The sequence below is a fragment of the Canis lupus genome, chromosome 2 (assembly GCF_003254725.2).
Source record: "Canis lupus dingo isolate Sandy chromosome 2, ASM325472v2, whole genome shotgun sequence".
NCBI classification, from domain to species: domain Eukaryota; kingdom Metazoa; phylum Chordata; class Mammalia; order Carnivora; family Canidae; genus Canis; species Canis lupus.
The window spans coordinates 48608110-48622442 of NC_064244.1; the positions used below are offsets into that span (position 1 = coordinate 48608110).

At 46.7% G+C, this 14333-nt stretch overlaps 1 protein-coding gene across 1 annotated transcript; it reads right to left on the reverse strand.

The window, feature by feature from the left end:
• Positions 1-6917: 6917 nt before the first annotated feature.
• On the reverse strand, positions 6918-11500 carry HTR1A (5-hydroxytryptamine receptor 1A). The gene has a single exon (XM_025447901.3). The coding sequence runs from the start codon at positions 10783-10785 to the stop codon at positions 9514-9516; it is 1272 nt and encodes a 423-aa protein (XP_025303686.1). The 5' UTR covers positions 10786-11500; the 3' UTR covers positions 6918-9513.
• Positions 11501-14333: the final 2833 nt, after the last annotated feature.

Consider the following 14333-nt stretch of genomic DNA (forward strand, 5'->3'; position numbering starts at 1 on the left):
TGGACAATTATTGATCTTCATCAAGAGTGCTAAAAATAATTCCAAGAGGAAAAATAGTTGTTTCTTCAACAAATGATATGTGAAGTGCAAACTCTGAAATTGAGTACCTTGTTTACACCACACACAAAAATCAACTCAAAAGGATCAACTATCTAAATGTCAAAGCTAACAGTATGCAAGCCTTAAAAAATACTTGAGTAAACCTTTGTGACCTTCATAGACACAACACAAAAAGCATAAGGAACAAAAGAAAAAAACAGATAAACTGGACTTCACGAAACTTAAAAACTTTTTTGTTGCAAATGATAACCTAAAGAAAGTGAAAAGGCAATAGAACTGAAGAAAATAGTATGCAAATCATCTTCTGCTAAGAGCCGAGTATCCAGAACACAGAAAAAAACTGAAAACTCAATAACAAAAAAGATCACCTGAGTTTAAAAGTGAAAAAAGAATTTGTATAGCTACTTCTCTAGATAAAATATACAAATGGCCCATAAGCACTTGAAAAGATGCTCAATGATCATTGCTTATTAGAGAAAAGCAAATAAAACCACAATGAGCTCCCACTGCAGCTCACTAGGATGGCTATCATCGAAAACACAGATAATAACAAGTCCTGACAAGGAGACATTTCCCATAGTTGGTGGGAAACAGAAAGGCAGAAAGGTGCAGACATGTTGGAAAACGTCTTCCTTTAAATTCCTTAAAATGTTAAATATACGGTTGGCACGTGACTCAGCAAATCTATTCCTAGCCTTATATCCAAGATTATGAAAACAATTGCCCACGCAGAAATTTGTACACAAATGTTCATAGCAGCATTCTCCACAATAGCCAAAAAGTGCAAACGACCCAAATGTTCGTTAATGGATGAATACATAAAACATAGTAGATCTATGAAATTAAATGTTATTCGGCAAAAAAAAAAAAAAGAAATAAAGTATTGATACCTAATACAACACGGATAACCTTTTTTTAAGATTGTTTTTTTTTTTTTTGAGGTTTTATTTATTTATTCATGAGAAACACAGGGAGAGAGGCAGAGACACAGGCAGAGGGAGAAGCAGGCTCCACACAGGGAGCCCGACGTGGGACTCGATCCCAGGACTCCAGGATCACACCCTGAGCGGAAGGCAGACACTTAACCGCTGAGCCACCGAGGTGCCCCACAACATGAATAACCTTTAAAACATCATGCTAAGTAAAATAAGCCCTTTTCAAAAGACTATATGTCATATGAAATGTTCTTAATGGGCAAAAATACAGAGACAAAAAGTAGATTCGTGGTTGTCTGGGGCTCTGGGTTTAGTGGGAAATAAGGAGTACCTGTTAATGGATACAGCACTTATTATGGGGGGTAATAAAAATACTCTAAAATGGATGAAGTGATGGCTGCCTAACTCCATGAATGCACTAAAACCCTTCAAACTGTATACTTTAATGGGATGAAAAGAATGTGAACTATATCACAATAGATCTGTTTTCAAAATAAAACTAATACACAACACAGCAAGGTGTCAGTGGTAGTGTAGTAGGAAGTTAAACGGGCTTGGCTTGCCAAGGCAGTTTTTTTTTTTTTGTTTTTTTTTTTTTTTTTTTTTTTTTTTTTTTACTACATAGAGACTATGACAGTTTGGGGATTGTAACACCATATGAGACTTAGTAAGACCCCCATTCAGGGCTTCTCATGACCTTGCCCCTAAGAAGCTAAATATGAATACTTTCAACTTAAATGAGTTGGCTGTCAAGAACTGAGAAAACTCTAAAATCTGAGCACACAAATCCCTAAATCTTCAATTTCCTGGTATTTCTTGTTGGAAATATACCCCTTGTAGTTTCCACAGTAAATTGTATCAGATTTAAGATGTGTTTGTTCAAGTGCTCATTTTCACAACCTCTACCTCAGGCCTCTGTTAACTCTCTCAGGTGTCCATTCAAATATTACCGTATCAGTGAGCCCTTGCTTGAACATTCTAAAAAAATAGCAACACTCTTCCCCTCTATCTCAGCACTTGCTGAGATTATACTGTAGTTTATTATTTTTTTCATAATACTGATCACCATCTGATTGTGTGTGTGTGTGTGTGTGTGTGTGTGTGTGTGTGTGTGGTTTTGTTGTTAATCTCGCTCCTTCTCTGGAATGCAAACTCCTTAAGGCATGAGACTGTATCAGTTAGCTTTTTCAGCATGACAAATTACCTTCCAAATTTAGTGCCTTAAAATAACAACCATCTATTTTGTTCACAAGTCTGTGCTTTGACAATTTGGTAATAAATGAAGGTGGGAGGTTCCTCTGGTGTTAGCCGTGCTCACTGTTGCATGCGCAGTCAGCTTCTGAGTCACTTGAGATCTGGCTTGTCCATAAGGGCCTTAGCTAGGATGACTCTTCTCTGCTCCAGGTGATCTCTTGGTCTCCAGCAAGTGAGTTCAGGCTTGTTCACCTGGTGGCAGGGCCGGATTCTGAGGGACCATGTGGAAGACTGCAAGGCCTCATGAGTTGCATGGTCACATCGATCTGGCCTGTTTAATTAGTCAAAGCGAGTCACAAGGCCAACCCACATTCAAGTGGTGAGAAAACCTCTGGATGTTTTTGTAGGAGAAACAAAAAGTCACATTGCAAAAAAGTGGACACAGGGAGGGCAGTCACTGTGGCATTTCTACAAATAATCTACCACAGGGACTTCATCTGCTTTGTTCACTGTTGTATCCCAAACACCTAGAGCAGTGCCTGGCCCACACGTTGTCCAGAAATATTAGTTGAACCAACAAACGAATCATCTGCCCACTATTTCTGAGCCAGAGGCTGTCCCATAAATTGCCCCTTTTCCATTGCAAATCCTTATAATGCAGCATCTGATTGCAAGAAACCACATTGTTTATGAATATTTGCAATTGGAGTTCCGTCTCTACTGTTAAAGCTACAACCAACATTCACCATTTGCTTTCTCTCTTAGTTCTCACAGTGTCAGCCTAATTGTTCCCAGAGACTATGAAGTATACCCTATTTCATAAAATGCTTCTCATCCAAAGACCATAGACAAGTCTCGAAACACTTCCTCCTCTATCTCCACAGCTATACAACCTGTGAAAGTTAGGTGAGTCCTGTGGTCTACTCCTTCCTTTCCCCGTCCCTCCCCCCAGCCAGCCTGTTTCCTTTGCTTTCTTCAAACTTGAATCCAGCTGAGACACAACAGAACAACCACTTGTCAATGCAAGACATCTCCTGGAAATCCTGCCCTGAGGAACTTCCTAGAAGCTGGACAATTGAGCAATGTTAGAGATCGGCATGGTAGAAATGACTGGATATGTTACTGAAGTATCTGGGGACCCCACTCATCTCCCCATCCCTGTCATTGCCACAAAGCACAGTGAGATGGAAAATAGAAATAAGTCACTGCATATTCTAGCCTCCTGGGTCTAGATTTTCTAAGAATATCTGGTTTAGATGAAGATGAAGATGCACGTGTCTGGGAGGATAATTGGGATGATGACAATGTAGAGGATGACTTCTCCAATCAGTTACGAGCTGAACTAGAGAAACATGCTTATAAGATGGAGACCTCATAGCATCCAGAAGCAATCTAAACTTGAACTGTTTATTAAATTCTAGGACAGAGAACCCAGGATGGAATGCTTTAAAAAATGTTTATTTCATTACCTGTTTGGATTGATTTTTGTTTTTGTAACAAAAAGAATAAATGTTTTGATCTAAAAAAAAAAGTTGTGTGTGTGTGTGTGTGTTTTTTTTTTTTTCTGGTTTAAGAATCAAACAGGTCTGCTATGGTTTTTGATTTGGAGAGTAAAGTGGATGGCTCTGCTCTTCACTTGGTCAACTGGATAGACTCAATCTTCTGGGCTCCATGTATCCTTAACACACTGCCCCTCATGGTCTGTTTGGGTTACCCTTTTTTTAATATCTTTAAAATTTTATTTATTCATGACAGAGAGAGAGAGAGAGGCAGAGGGAGAAGTAGGCTCCCTGCAGGGAGCCCAATGCGGGACTTGATCCCAGGACCCTGGGATCACGACCTGAGCTGAAGGCAGATGCTCAACCACTGAGCCACCCAAGCGCCCTGGGTTACCCTTCTGGAAAGGCTGCTGTAGAGCACCTCAGAATTGTGGCCTCTCCAAGAAAACAACATATTCCACTAAAAGACCAGAAAAATGCATCAATAATCATGGTATTGATCCAAGCATTGTTCTCTGAGGATCATTCCTCACGTACTCTCCCAAATGACCAACTGTCCAAACGCTGTGACATGTATCAATACCTTTCCCAGCAGGCCCCTGTCATCTGGGCTGGAAATTCTCTTAGCAGAGAACAAAGCTGTTTGATATGTCCAGATAAAGCTAAAAAAAAAAAAGCTAACACCTAGGGAAGAAGTAACTCCTGACTTCCCCTCTTCTATCATTGGCCTCATCTCTTGGGCACAAAGCCTCCTCAGCATCTTCAACTCCCTCCCTCCTCACATCCAGGATCAGGTCCTGCCAGTTCTTGCTCTGATGTACTTTTTGGAGCCTAACTCATTTTCCATTCCTTCCGCTGCGACCTCAGTCAGGTCTTCGTTGGTCCACCCACGTCATTGAGATTAGCTCCAAACAGAAGGCTCCTGCCTTCATCCTCAGTGCTCCACGCTGACTAAAACTGTAGCTCTAGCCTTTTAACCTGGAATTATAATGATTCTGCATACGATCTCGAGTGCTTTGTTCCATATTTGCCCACTACTATGGGAATCATCTTCTTTGGCTAAAGTGGTCTATTTGGCATTTCTGAAGGGATCTGCTACCCCAAAGTTCAATGGTATATTGTGTGAAAATCATTTGGCAAAAACTTCAACATCACATAAATATGAATTATTGTCTTGTACCTACCCCTGATCAATCTTCTGTCGACACTTAATAGTTTCATGATTCTCTCGTTCTGTGTATGCAGTGCCCTTACTCTGTCGAAACATTCTTCCTCTTATCTAGTTACCCCAACTGCCATTTCTCTGACTTGATAGATTCATCTTTGCTCTCACTTCCCAGCCTCTGCTGCTACAACACACGGGAAGCCGTGAACCTGCATCTTTCTCCAGGATCTCTACCTCCTCAACCAACCCAGGCCTCCCAGCATCCAGCAATCCAGTCACAGATTTCATCCCAGGCCCCCACTTGACAAGGGTTCAGGTTGTCTTTGACATCTCATAAAGAATGTCTGTGTTTTCACACCACCCCATCCACGTGCCCACAGCTCAGTCCTGGATGCTTTATGCAACTTTCCCTCCCTAATCTTTCCTACTCACCCCTAACTCACAGCGACCTCGGTCCCCTGAATTCTTTCAGAGCCAAATTCTTGTGACTTGTCCTGTTCATATGACACTAATGGTCTACCATTAGCATTTGCTTAGCCTTCAGAGCTCGTTCTTATATAGCCTGGTAGTTTGGAAACGCCTTCAAGGCGACCAAGGTATCTTATATTAATTTTTAATATATTCTTAGGCCCATATTTCAACATTATTTAATGGAGCCTGATGTGTGGTGGCTGTTAATTTGTTATCCAGGCTTGTTAGTCACACTGGAAGTGAATGAGAACAGTTTTCTTTCTCAATTGGAGTGTTCCTAGAGACTCAAGGGAGGCCTAGAGAAAACAGAAAGCCATTGTCCCCTTGGAGGAATAGATGCCAGAGCAGAGAACAAGAGCCAAGGGAGATACCCAGAATCTAAAAGATGAATATTCCAAAAAAATAAAATAAATAAATAAAAAAAATAAAAGACGAATATTCTAAACACATCATTTTACTCAGGGTCAGAGACTCATTAATGTAACAGTTTTCAGATGAGAAATTCTAGACAGCTTTTCTTCCTCCATTGCCCTATTTTTACTTTTCATCATGGGGAGAACATGTATTTACATATATTACCTGCACAAGGCTTCATGCAGCTTCACAGTGCTCTCTTCTCTGGCCCTTGTATCCCCTGACCCCTGTTTTCCTGTGGCATGTACCTGGCCTCACCATGTGCTGCAGCCATCATTCTCATACCAGAAAGCAGCGGAATTAACAAACATATACTATATGCTGGCAAATTGAATTAAAAGAAAAAAAAAGTCTGGGAAACAAGAGCATCACTGATGATTCCAGTAGGGGAAAAGAGAGCATCAAAATTAATTTTAACATAGCAATAGATCAGGACACCTGGACTGCTCAGCTGTTGACCATCTGGCTTTAGCCTACATCATGATCCTGGGGTCCTGGGATCGAGCCCCGCATCAGGCTCCCCTCAAGGAGCCTGCTTCTCCCTCTGCCTGTGTCTCTGCCTCTCTCTCTGTGTCTCTCATGAATAAATAAATAAAATCTTAAAAAAAAAAACCCATATAGTAATAGATCTTCCATCTAGAAGCCCACTATCAAATGAGATCCAGACAGAAAGGAAAATGCTCCTCCACTTTTAATTCAGTGACAAACACCAAAACAGTGAGTTGCTTTATTTGAAACCAGGGGAGGCTATTTTCTTCTAGCTGGAAGTTGTGGGCAAGACAGAGGAGGGATGTCAGATTGTTCACTGCTGTAAGAGCACTGGATGGGGCCTTGTTGCCTTCACCAGAGACTGCATTTCTCTTCTGCATGTCCTCCACCCTGTCCATATTAATTAGACAGATGTCTAAGTCTTAACTGTAGGTGTCAGTCAGGGAAAATTCATGGTTTCATGGTTAAACGATGAGATGTGACCTTCTCTTTCCAGAGATAGGATTTTTTTTTTTAAAGACATCACTCATTTAGAATGAGCTTTAGCACTAAAAACTAAATTTATTTCCCCAAGTGTCACATCCCTGATCTGTATAGTAGAATCTTCTCCTGATCGTTGTATTTTTGAACTCCAATTTTGAAATAATACAAATAAATAAATAGTCATTCTGATTAAAATAGAGATGCAGGTGTTACTGATATCAGTTTATTGTAGCATTACCATTAATAAAGTCCTTTATTGTCACAGAGAAAAGTGAAGGCCGGTTTTGATGCATATATACTTTATCTTAATACGAATACTAAAAGAAAGAAAAAGCATTAGGGGCTGTTGACTGCTATGCACTTATTGCCCAAATTTCTCTATTGCCTTGGCAATTATACTCCAATTGGATGCTCCTTCCTCGTTTCCATGTAAGTCCTCCAGAGCAGGAAAAACAAATGTCCAGAAACCATTGCCATACAGTTCTGTAAAAGACACAAATCAATGGAAGACTCAAGACTTCAAAATGTAAAGCTTGCTGGCCAAGGCATAATTTGAATAAGCAAGTTTTGAGCTTGAATTATTATATATATATAATGTGTTCTAAAATTAAGGAAGACATAGAGAAAAGTGCATTTTCTCTTCATACAGCTGTACTGAAATTCTTGTGAGGAAAAAAAAAAGAAATTGACTTTGCAGATGAATAATTTTTGGGCTGAAGACGTCTACCTTTTCACCCTAGCCCCTTATCAGCCTTACATATGCAAAAACAAGCCATCCGCTGAGCGTCCAGAGTTCTTAGACTTTCTCGGTCTTAACGGGATATGATGCTTACTCTCAGTTTCAGTTCGAGAAAGGGATACCAGATGGAGGCTTTGCTCTGTTGACAAACAGTAAAAATGGCTTCAGTGATGAAGCTGTCTTGTCACTTGCTTAATCCTAAACGCCAGTGAACTTTCCATCGGCTACTTCTGCAACACCGTCCTCAAACCAGCAGACGCAATCGTTCAGAAGGTCCGGTTGAAGGGAGAAGGGAGTAAAAATCAATACCTTTGTGCAATTACTGGAAAACACAACCGTTAGTCGTCAGAAAATTAGAGGCTACATCTAACTCACAAACCTCTTGATCCCAGTCCTGTGGTTGGAGATTTACATTCAAACGGAGCACCAAAAATAGCTTCCCTTCTGGGGGCAGTAGGGATTAGAACTGGTTTCTCAGCAGAAGTGGCAAGGTTGAAAGAGGAGCTGGGGGGGGGGGGGAGGAAGCCTGGAGTGCTCTACATCTTCAAGTGGCAAGAAAGCGGTGTGTCCAGGACCTGTGGCTCACCCCAGGCCAAGGAGCAAACCCAACCCTGTACAGGCTTCTCAGGGCCTCCCCAGCGAGAGCACCCCTCGCTAGTCTTTGGGGCCCCGTTATTTAAAGTGACTGCCCCATGAGGTCCCAGGCAGTGCTACACCTATGGGGACGCGTTGGGTTGGAGGCCTGGGATTCCTGTTTGGAAAGCAAAGTCCTGGCACCTACGCGCGCTGGACGTGGGGAGCGACCCCGGGGAGCGAACCCCGCGCAGGGGGAAGAGGCGCTTCCCGCAACTGTTGCAATCGACGGGACGCGGGGGGAGTCGGGAGGAAAGGGTCTGCATCCTTGGCTGAAAGCGCCCTTCCGGGGTCCACGACGAGCGCCACCTGCAGCCCGGGCCGCGCGCCCCGGCGTCGCCTCCCTGGGCCACGGCCCGCCCCCCGCCACTCCCTGGGCTTCCCGGGTCCCCCCCCCCCCACTGCCCCATCCCTCGGGATCCAACTCCCGCGGCTGCAGCGAGCCCTGCTGACCCGGCCCCCTCGGCCCCCTCGGCCCCCCGGGAGCCACAGCCCGCGGGAGCAAGCGGAGCCCGTCGGGGCCCAGGGCCGCTGCAGCCTTGCCACCTGCCGTCAGGCTCTTGGGTGAGCGCCCTCGCCCCGCACCCCCCGCCTCGCTGGGCCCGACGAGTCCACCCCGAGGCACCGCCCCGGGCCCCTCGTTTGCAGCCCGAGGGAGCGGAGCGCGGGGCGGGGCGGGGCGCGGGAGAGTTACTGAGCAAGTCTACGCAGGCGGCGAGTCCCGGGGACGCCGCGCGCTCCGGGGAAAGGGACCCTCCAGGCTTTCCCGGCTGGCAAACCAAAGCCCGGGACGAGGGAGGGCAGAAAGGGACGAGGAAAGAAGGGATGCAACCGAAATCAATCAATCAATCAATCAATCAATCAATCAATCAATCAACGAAAGTGAGTTTCTCGGGGAGGAGGGCGGGGCAGGGCTGGGGGTCGGGAGTGAAGCAAACTCCTGAACCTTAAACCCAAGTTCTAGCAGCGCGGCGGGCAGGTGGGGGCCTCAGTGGGCGCGGCGGCTGCGTGTACGGTTTAATGTTTCTATGTAGGTTGATTTTTTTTTTTTTTTTTTTTTTTTTTTTTGCCTTGAACGGCTGAGGCTTCAAGTCCCGCCGAAAAGATGTGGGGTGCAGAGGCGTGGGAGGAGGCCAGTGCGGGGGATCGGAACGGGTCCCGGGGCCGCGGTCCGAGCCGAGGTGGAGCTCCCCGGGTCCTGCAGCCGCTCCGCTCGGGGGCCCCCTGCGCGCCGCGCGCTCCCTCGGAGCAGGGGATTGGGTGGAGGAGGAGGAGGAGGAGGAGGAGGAGGAGGAGGAGGAGGAGGAGGGAGCGGGGAGGCGGGAGGAGGGCCGGAGGCCGCGGGGAAGTCGCGAGCTGTCCCAGGGGTGCGCGCCGGAGGCTGCGGGGCCCGAGAGGACCGGGCGGGCCTTCTCGTCGACCGCGCCGCCGTCACCGTCGGCGGCAGAACTTGCACCTGACGATCTTCTTAAAGGCGTTCTGGAAGTCCTTGTTGAAGTAGGCGTAGATGACGGGGTTGAGCAGGGAGTTGGAGTAGCCCAGCCAGTTGATTATGGCGCCCAGCAGGGTGGGCATGTGGCAGCTGCTCTCGCAGAAGGGCAGGACCAGGGCCACGATGAAGAAGGGCAGCCAGCAGAGGATGAACGTGCCCATGATGATGCCCAGCGTCTTCACCGTTTTCCTCTCCCGGGCCAGGGCCATCTTGCGCTTGGCCTCGGCGTTGCGCTCATTCTTCTTCTCGAAGGAGGCGGGGGCGCAAGGGATGGCGCCAGCCTCGCAGGGCAGCGGCAGGTGCTCTTTGGAGCTGCCCACGCGGTGCACTTCAATCACCTCCAGGGCGGCGCCGTCGTCGCCCCGCCTCACCGCGCCGTTGGTGCACAGAGGCCCCCCAGCCTGGCTCCCCGGACCCTGCCTCCATTCTCTGCCCCCCGGCTCGCCGTTCACGCTCTTCCTGGGCTGCGGGGCTGGCGACACCCCGGAGCGGGCGTCCGCTCCCTTCCTCTCCGCCTTCTTGACTGTTTTGCGGATGCGGAAGCGCGCGGCGCGGAAGATGCGCCCGTAGAGGACCAGCATGAGCAGCAGCGGGATGTAGAAAGCGCCAAAGGTGGAGTAGATAGTGTAGCCGTGGTCCTTGCTGATGGTGCACGCGTCGGGGTCCGAGCGGTCTTCGGGGGTGCGCCAACCCAGCATGGGCGGAATGGAGATGAGGAAGCCGATGAGCCAAGTGAGCGAGATGAGCGCAGCGGCGCGCCGGGGCGTCCTCTTGTTCACGTAGTCGATGGGGTCCGTGATGGCCCAGTACCTGTCCAGCGCAATGGCGCACAGGTGCAGGATGGACGAGGTGCAGCACAGCACGTCGAGGGCAATGAATAGGTCACAGGTGACCTGTCCCAGCGTCCATTTGTTGAGCACCTGGTACAGCGCGGCCATGGGCAGCACCAGCACCGACACCATGAGGTCGGTGACGGCCAGCGAGCCGATGAGATAGTTGGCCACATTCTGCAGGGAGCGCTCCAGGGCGATGGCGGCCACCACGCACGCATTGCCCAGCACCGCGCAGAAAATGAGCGTGCCCAGCAGCAGGGAGGTGATCACTTGGTAGCTGAAGGTCACGTCGGAGATGCCAGTAGCGTTGCCGAGCGTCCCGAAGGGCCCCTCGGACGAGGTGGTGTTGTTGCCCTGTCGGGGGCTGAGCCCCTCCATGCCTGCGCGCCCGGCGGGGGGGCGGGGGGGGACGGGGGGAGCGGGGGAGGGGGAGGGGAGAAAGAGCGGCGTCCGGGTCCCCCTCGCCCCTCCCCCTTGAGGGTCTCCCAGCCCTCTCTCCGGGGGAGTTGCAGGTGGAGGCAATGCAGGGACTCAAGCAAGAAGTTCTTACTGCTTAGGCGAGGGCATCTCCGGGGAGAAGCTTCCAGGCGCTCCCTGGGCTCCCTTGGTCCGGCGGGCTCCGAGACGCCAGCTGGGAAAGGAGTTGGCCCGAGAATGGCTCCGGGACCTCCGGATGTCGGAGAGGTGGCCGCCACGTCTGGGTCTCACTGTTCATTTTACTTTGCCACTGGGCCGGCTGGCTGCCCGAGCCGGAGTCTCCCCACTAGCAAGCAGTCCTCAATCTTAGAAGTATCTGGAATGGAGAAGCCTCATCGTGCAGGGTCCGTCGGCGACTCCCCTGTGTCTGCTCCCCTCCCTTCCTCTTTCCCACTCTCCTCCGGCCTCTTCTCTTTCTCCGGAGCCTTCTCTCCTCCCTTTCCGCCCTCTCGCTCCTGAATCTTTCAGTTTCCTCCTTTCTTCTCACTCCGCTTTCCTTATCCCTCCGTGTGTGGCTCCGACAGCTCCTCCGACAGTGTCCCTCCCTCCCACGCTAACCCTCCCCTGCTAGCATTTCCCCAGCCCCGAGTGCCTCGTTCCTCTGGGTCCCCGCCCTCCCCGCCCCCCCTCCCCTCCCCTCCCCTCCCTCTGGCTCCGCGCTGGTTCTGGCCCCTTTCGGTCGGCAGAGGTTCAGAACTCGCTTCCACCGCATCTGCCGCCGGTCAGACCAATATCACAACACGTAACTCCGCCTCTCATCCAGCCAAACTCGAGAGGGTGGGAAAAAAAAAAAAATCCTAACTATCCGTTGCTTCGTATTTCTGTCCAATTATGAAGCAGGGTAAGCAGCACCGGAGTGGCAGTGGGAGATGAGCAAAGGAGCCACACGGAGCCTGAACGGGGAGGTAGCCAGGCCCGGGGTCGTCTGTAAATTATTGTTAACTGATGGAAAGAAGACAAAGTGGTTTTTTTTAGCTTTTTTTTAAGGAAGCCTGCCAGCCCGTTCATTCTCTGACAGTCCAGCCTGATTCTCTTGGGGGAGGATGTTGCCTGTGGCTTTATTTATTTATTTGCTTTGGGAAATTAGGAGGGAAAGGGCATATCAACGGACAGGTAAATACATCTCAGAGTGAAGAAAAAACTCAATTCCGTATGCATTCTGCACACATAGATAAACACACGCCTTTCCGTTACCATCACCTGTTTTTAATGTCAATGAACATTACCACGGTTCGTAGCTTCATGGCGGAGTATACTTAGGGAAGGGAGTCTTTTGCCTGGGTTCTGTAAACAAGGTCGAGCACTTGATCTGGCCTTTGGCTTGTCTGGCCAGAGCCTGCAAACCTCTAGGGGAACTTGGAATCTCGGATCGGCGGCCCGCGGTTTCCCTCAAGCGCGGATGTCGGCTTCAGCACCTGGGACAGCTCTAGGCAAGAAGGGCGGATGTCGCCACCTTCCGGCAAAGGCTTTGGAGCGCCTCTAGAAACCCTCGGAATTGCAGAGTTAAGCAGGTCCTCCTGACTGAGGCAATCCCATAACCTGGTGAAAGAAAAAAAAAAATGTGGTTATTAAAAGAAAAGCAATATGGACTTTCATATTTCTTCTTCAAAAATCTCTTTTATTGCCCTCTTTTGCTCTTAATATTGTATATCAAGCCTTGTCCATTCTCTAGCTCTCTTTGAAAGTCCGCAGAACCAGCTGTTGGGAAGTTAGGTCTAGGAATGAGATAGTAATAGACCCAGGCAAACATCGTCGGCTGTTGTTGGTTTTGTGCTGACAAAGGCTGCACTTTGGAACTCATACGTTTGCACACATTCACCAATTGAGGGGAGGGATGGTTTTGGATTTTGCAAATTGGGATGACCACCTAGAAAATAGACTACTATTTGGTTCTAAGCTGTTTCTTTTTACCAGGAAAGGCAAATTTGATCCCATGTGAATAGATAAAGAATGGGGCTCCTAATCTACTAGAGTAAAAAACATTTAACACAGCAAAGTTCACTGATATGTACTGATTAGATGACTAAAGTGAAGGCAAAGTGCAGAATGCAATCCTACAAGCAAATACGAGTAGGCATGACTCTACTTGACATACACAGATTCTCCTCAGGTAGCAAAGCAATAGTCATGATATTGTGTTCAAATCTGAGCTGAATTTTATGGTTTTGAGTTCTCCAAGACCAAACAAAAGAGCAATCACCAAAGTGTCAAAGAAAATCTAATTGGGCTGATGCATACAGTAGAGGGCAATGTGTTTAGGGATGGATTGTTTTACAATGAAGTGCTGGGCACAGTTCCCACTCAATCATTTCAGCATGCCACAATAATGAACCTGACATTTATAATGATTCATGGCATTGAAAAGAAAGAGATAAGTATACACAGCAATAGTGGCAACAGACTCTGAAGATGCCTTTTTTTAAGATTTGTGAAGGTACTGATTCCCCTTTTAAAATATCCTAACAAAATAAAATAAAATAAAATATCCTCACAAAAACAGAACTAACTAGCTTTATTGAAGTATAGTTGTGGGTCCAGAAATTATAATGGGAAAATAATTAAAATCTGGATTCTCCGAAGATGAAATTTTGGAAATAGAGTTGATAACATAAATGAAGAGTAAAAATAAAAGGAATTTAAATTTTAAAAATATATACATATCAAAGACATCCTTGAACAGGAATCATGTTAAATTTCGTGCATATAAATGTATGTCAGTAAACATGTCAGTCTGCAATATGTATTCATCTCTTGGACCCCAATAGTTTAATAACTGACAAATTTATTTTTTTCCTTTTCAGGAAAGCTAAAATGACTTAAATCTGGAATTAATTATATTGATGAGGTCTGGTATTTGCTTTTGTGCTATAATATTCTACAATGCAGCATTTTCATAGGTTGAAATAAACTTAAGTACCTCAGGTCTTCCATAGGAATAATGTACATAATATTTCAAACATTACGTTTCTTAAAATCCATAACAAGACTTTTAGGCACTCTAATGAACATTGGGAAGAAAATAGAAATATGAAAAAGATACAGCACTGATTATGTTATCATAACCTTCAAGTGACCAGTAGTTATATAACCTTTCGTTGAACTACTACTACCGTGATAGATACTAACAGCACAATGATATTGCATTTCTTCATGTTCACACTTTGCCATTTCTTCTATATTTAACCTTTAAAGACACAGAGTCCCAGATATTCCAGAAGAAAATGGTGCAAACCAAAGGTCTGGGTAGTTAGGCTTTTGTTCTTCAAGAAATTAGCCTGAAGAAAAGCTAGCCTTAAAGCGGATGTTACTGATGACATCATTTAAAAACAAAATTTGCAGTCATTCTGCTTTTATTTCTTGTTTGAATTTACTAGATGCAACTTGTCAGTTATGGATCTGGAGTATGATCCACCATCCATCATGTGAAATTTCTCTAAAATAGTTTATGA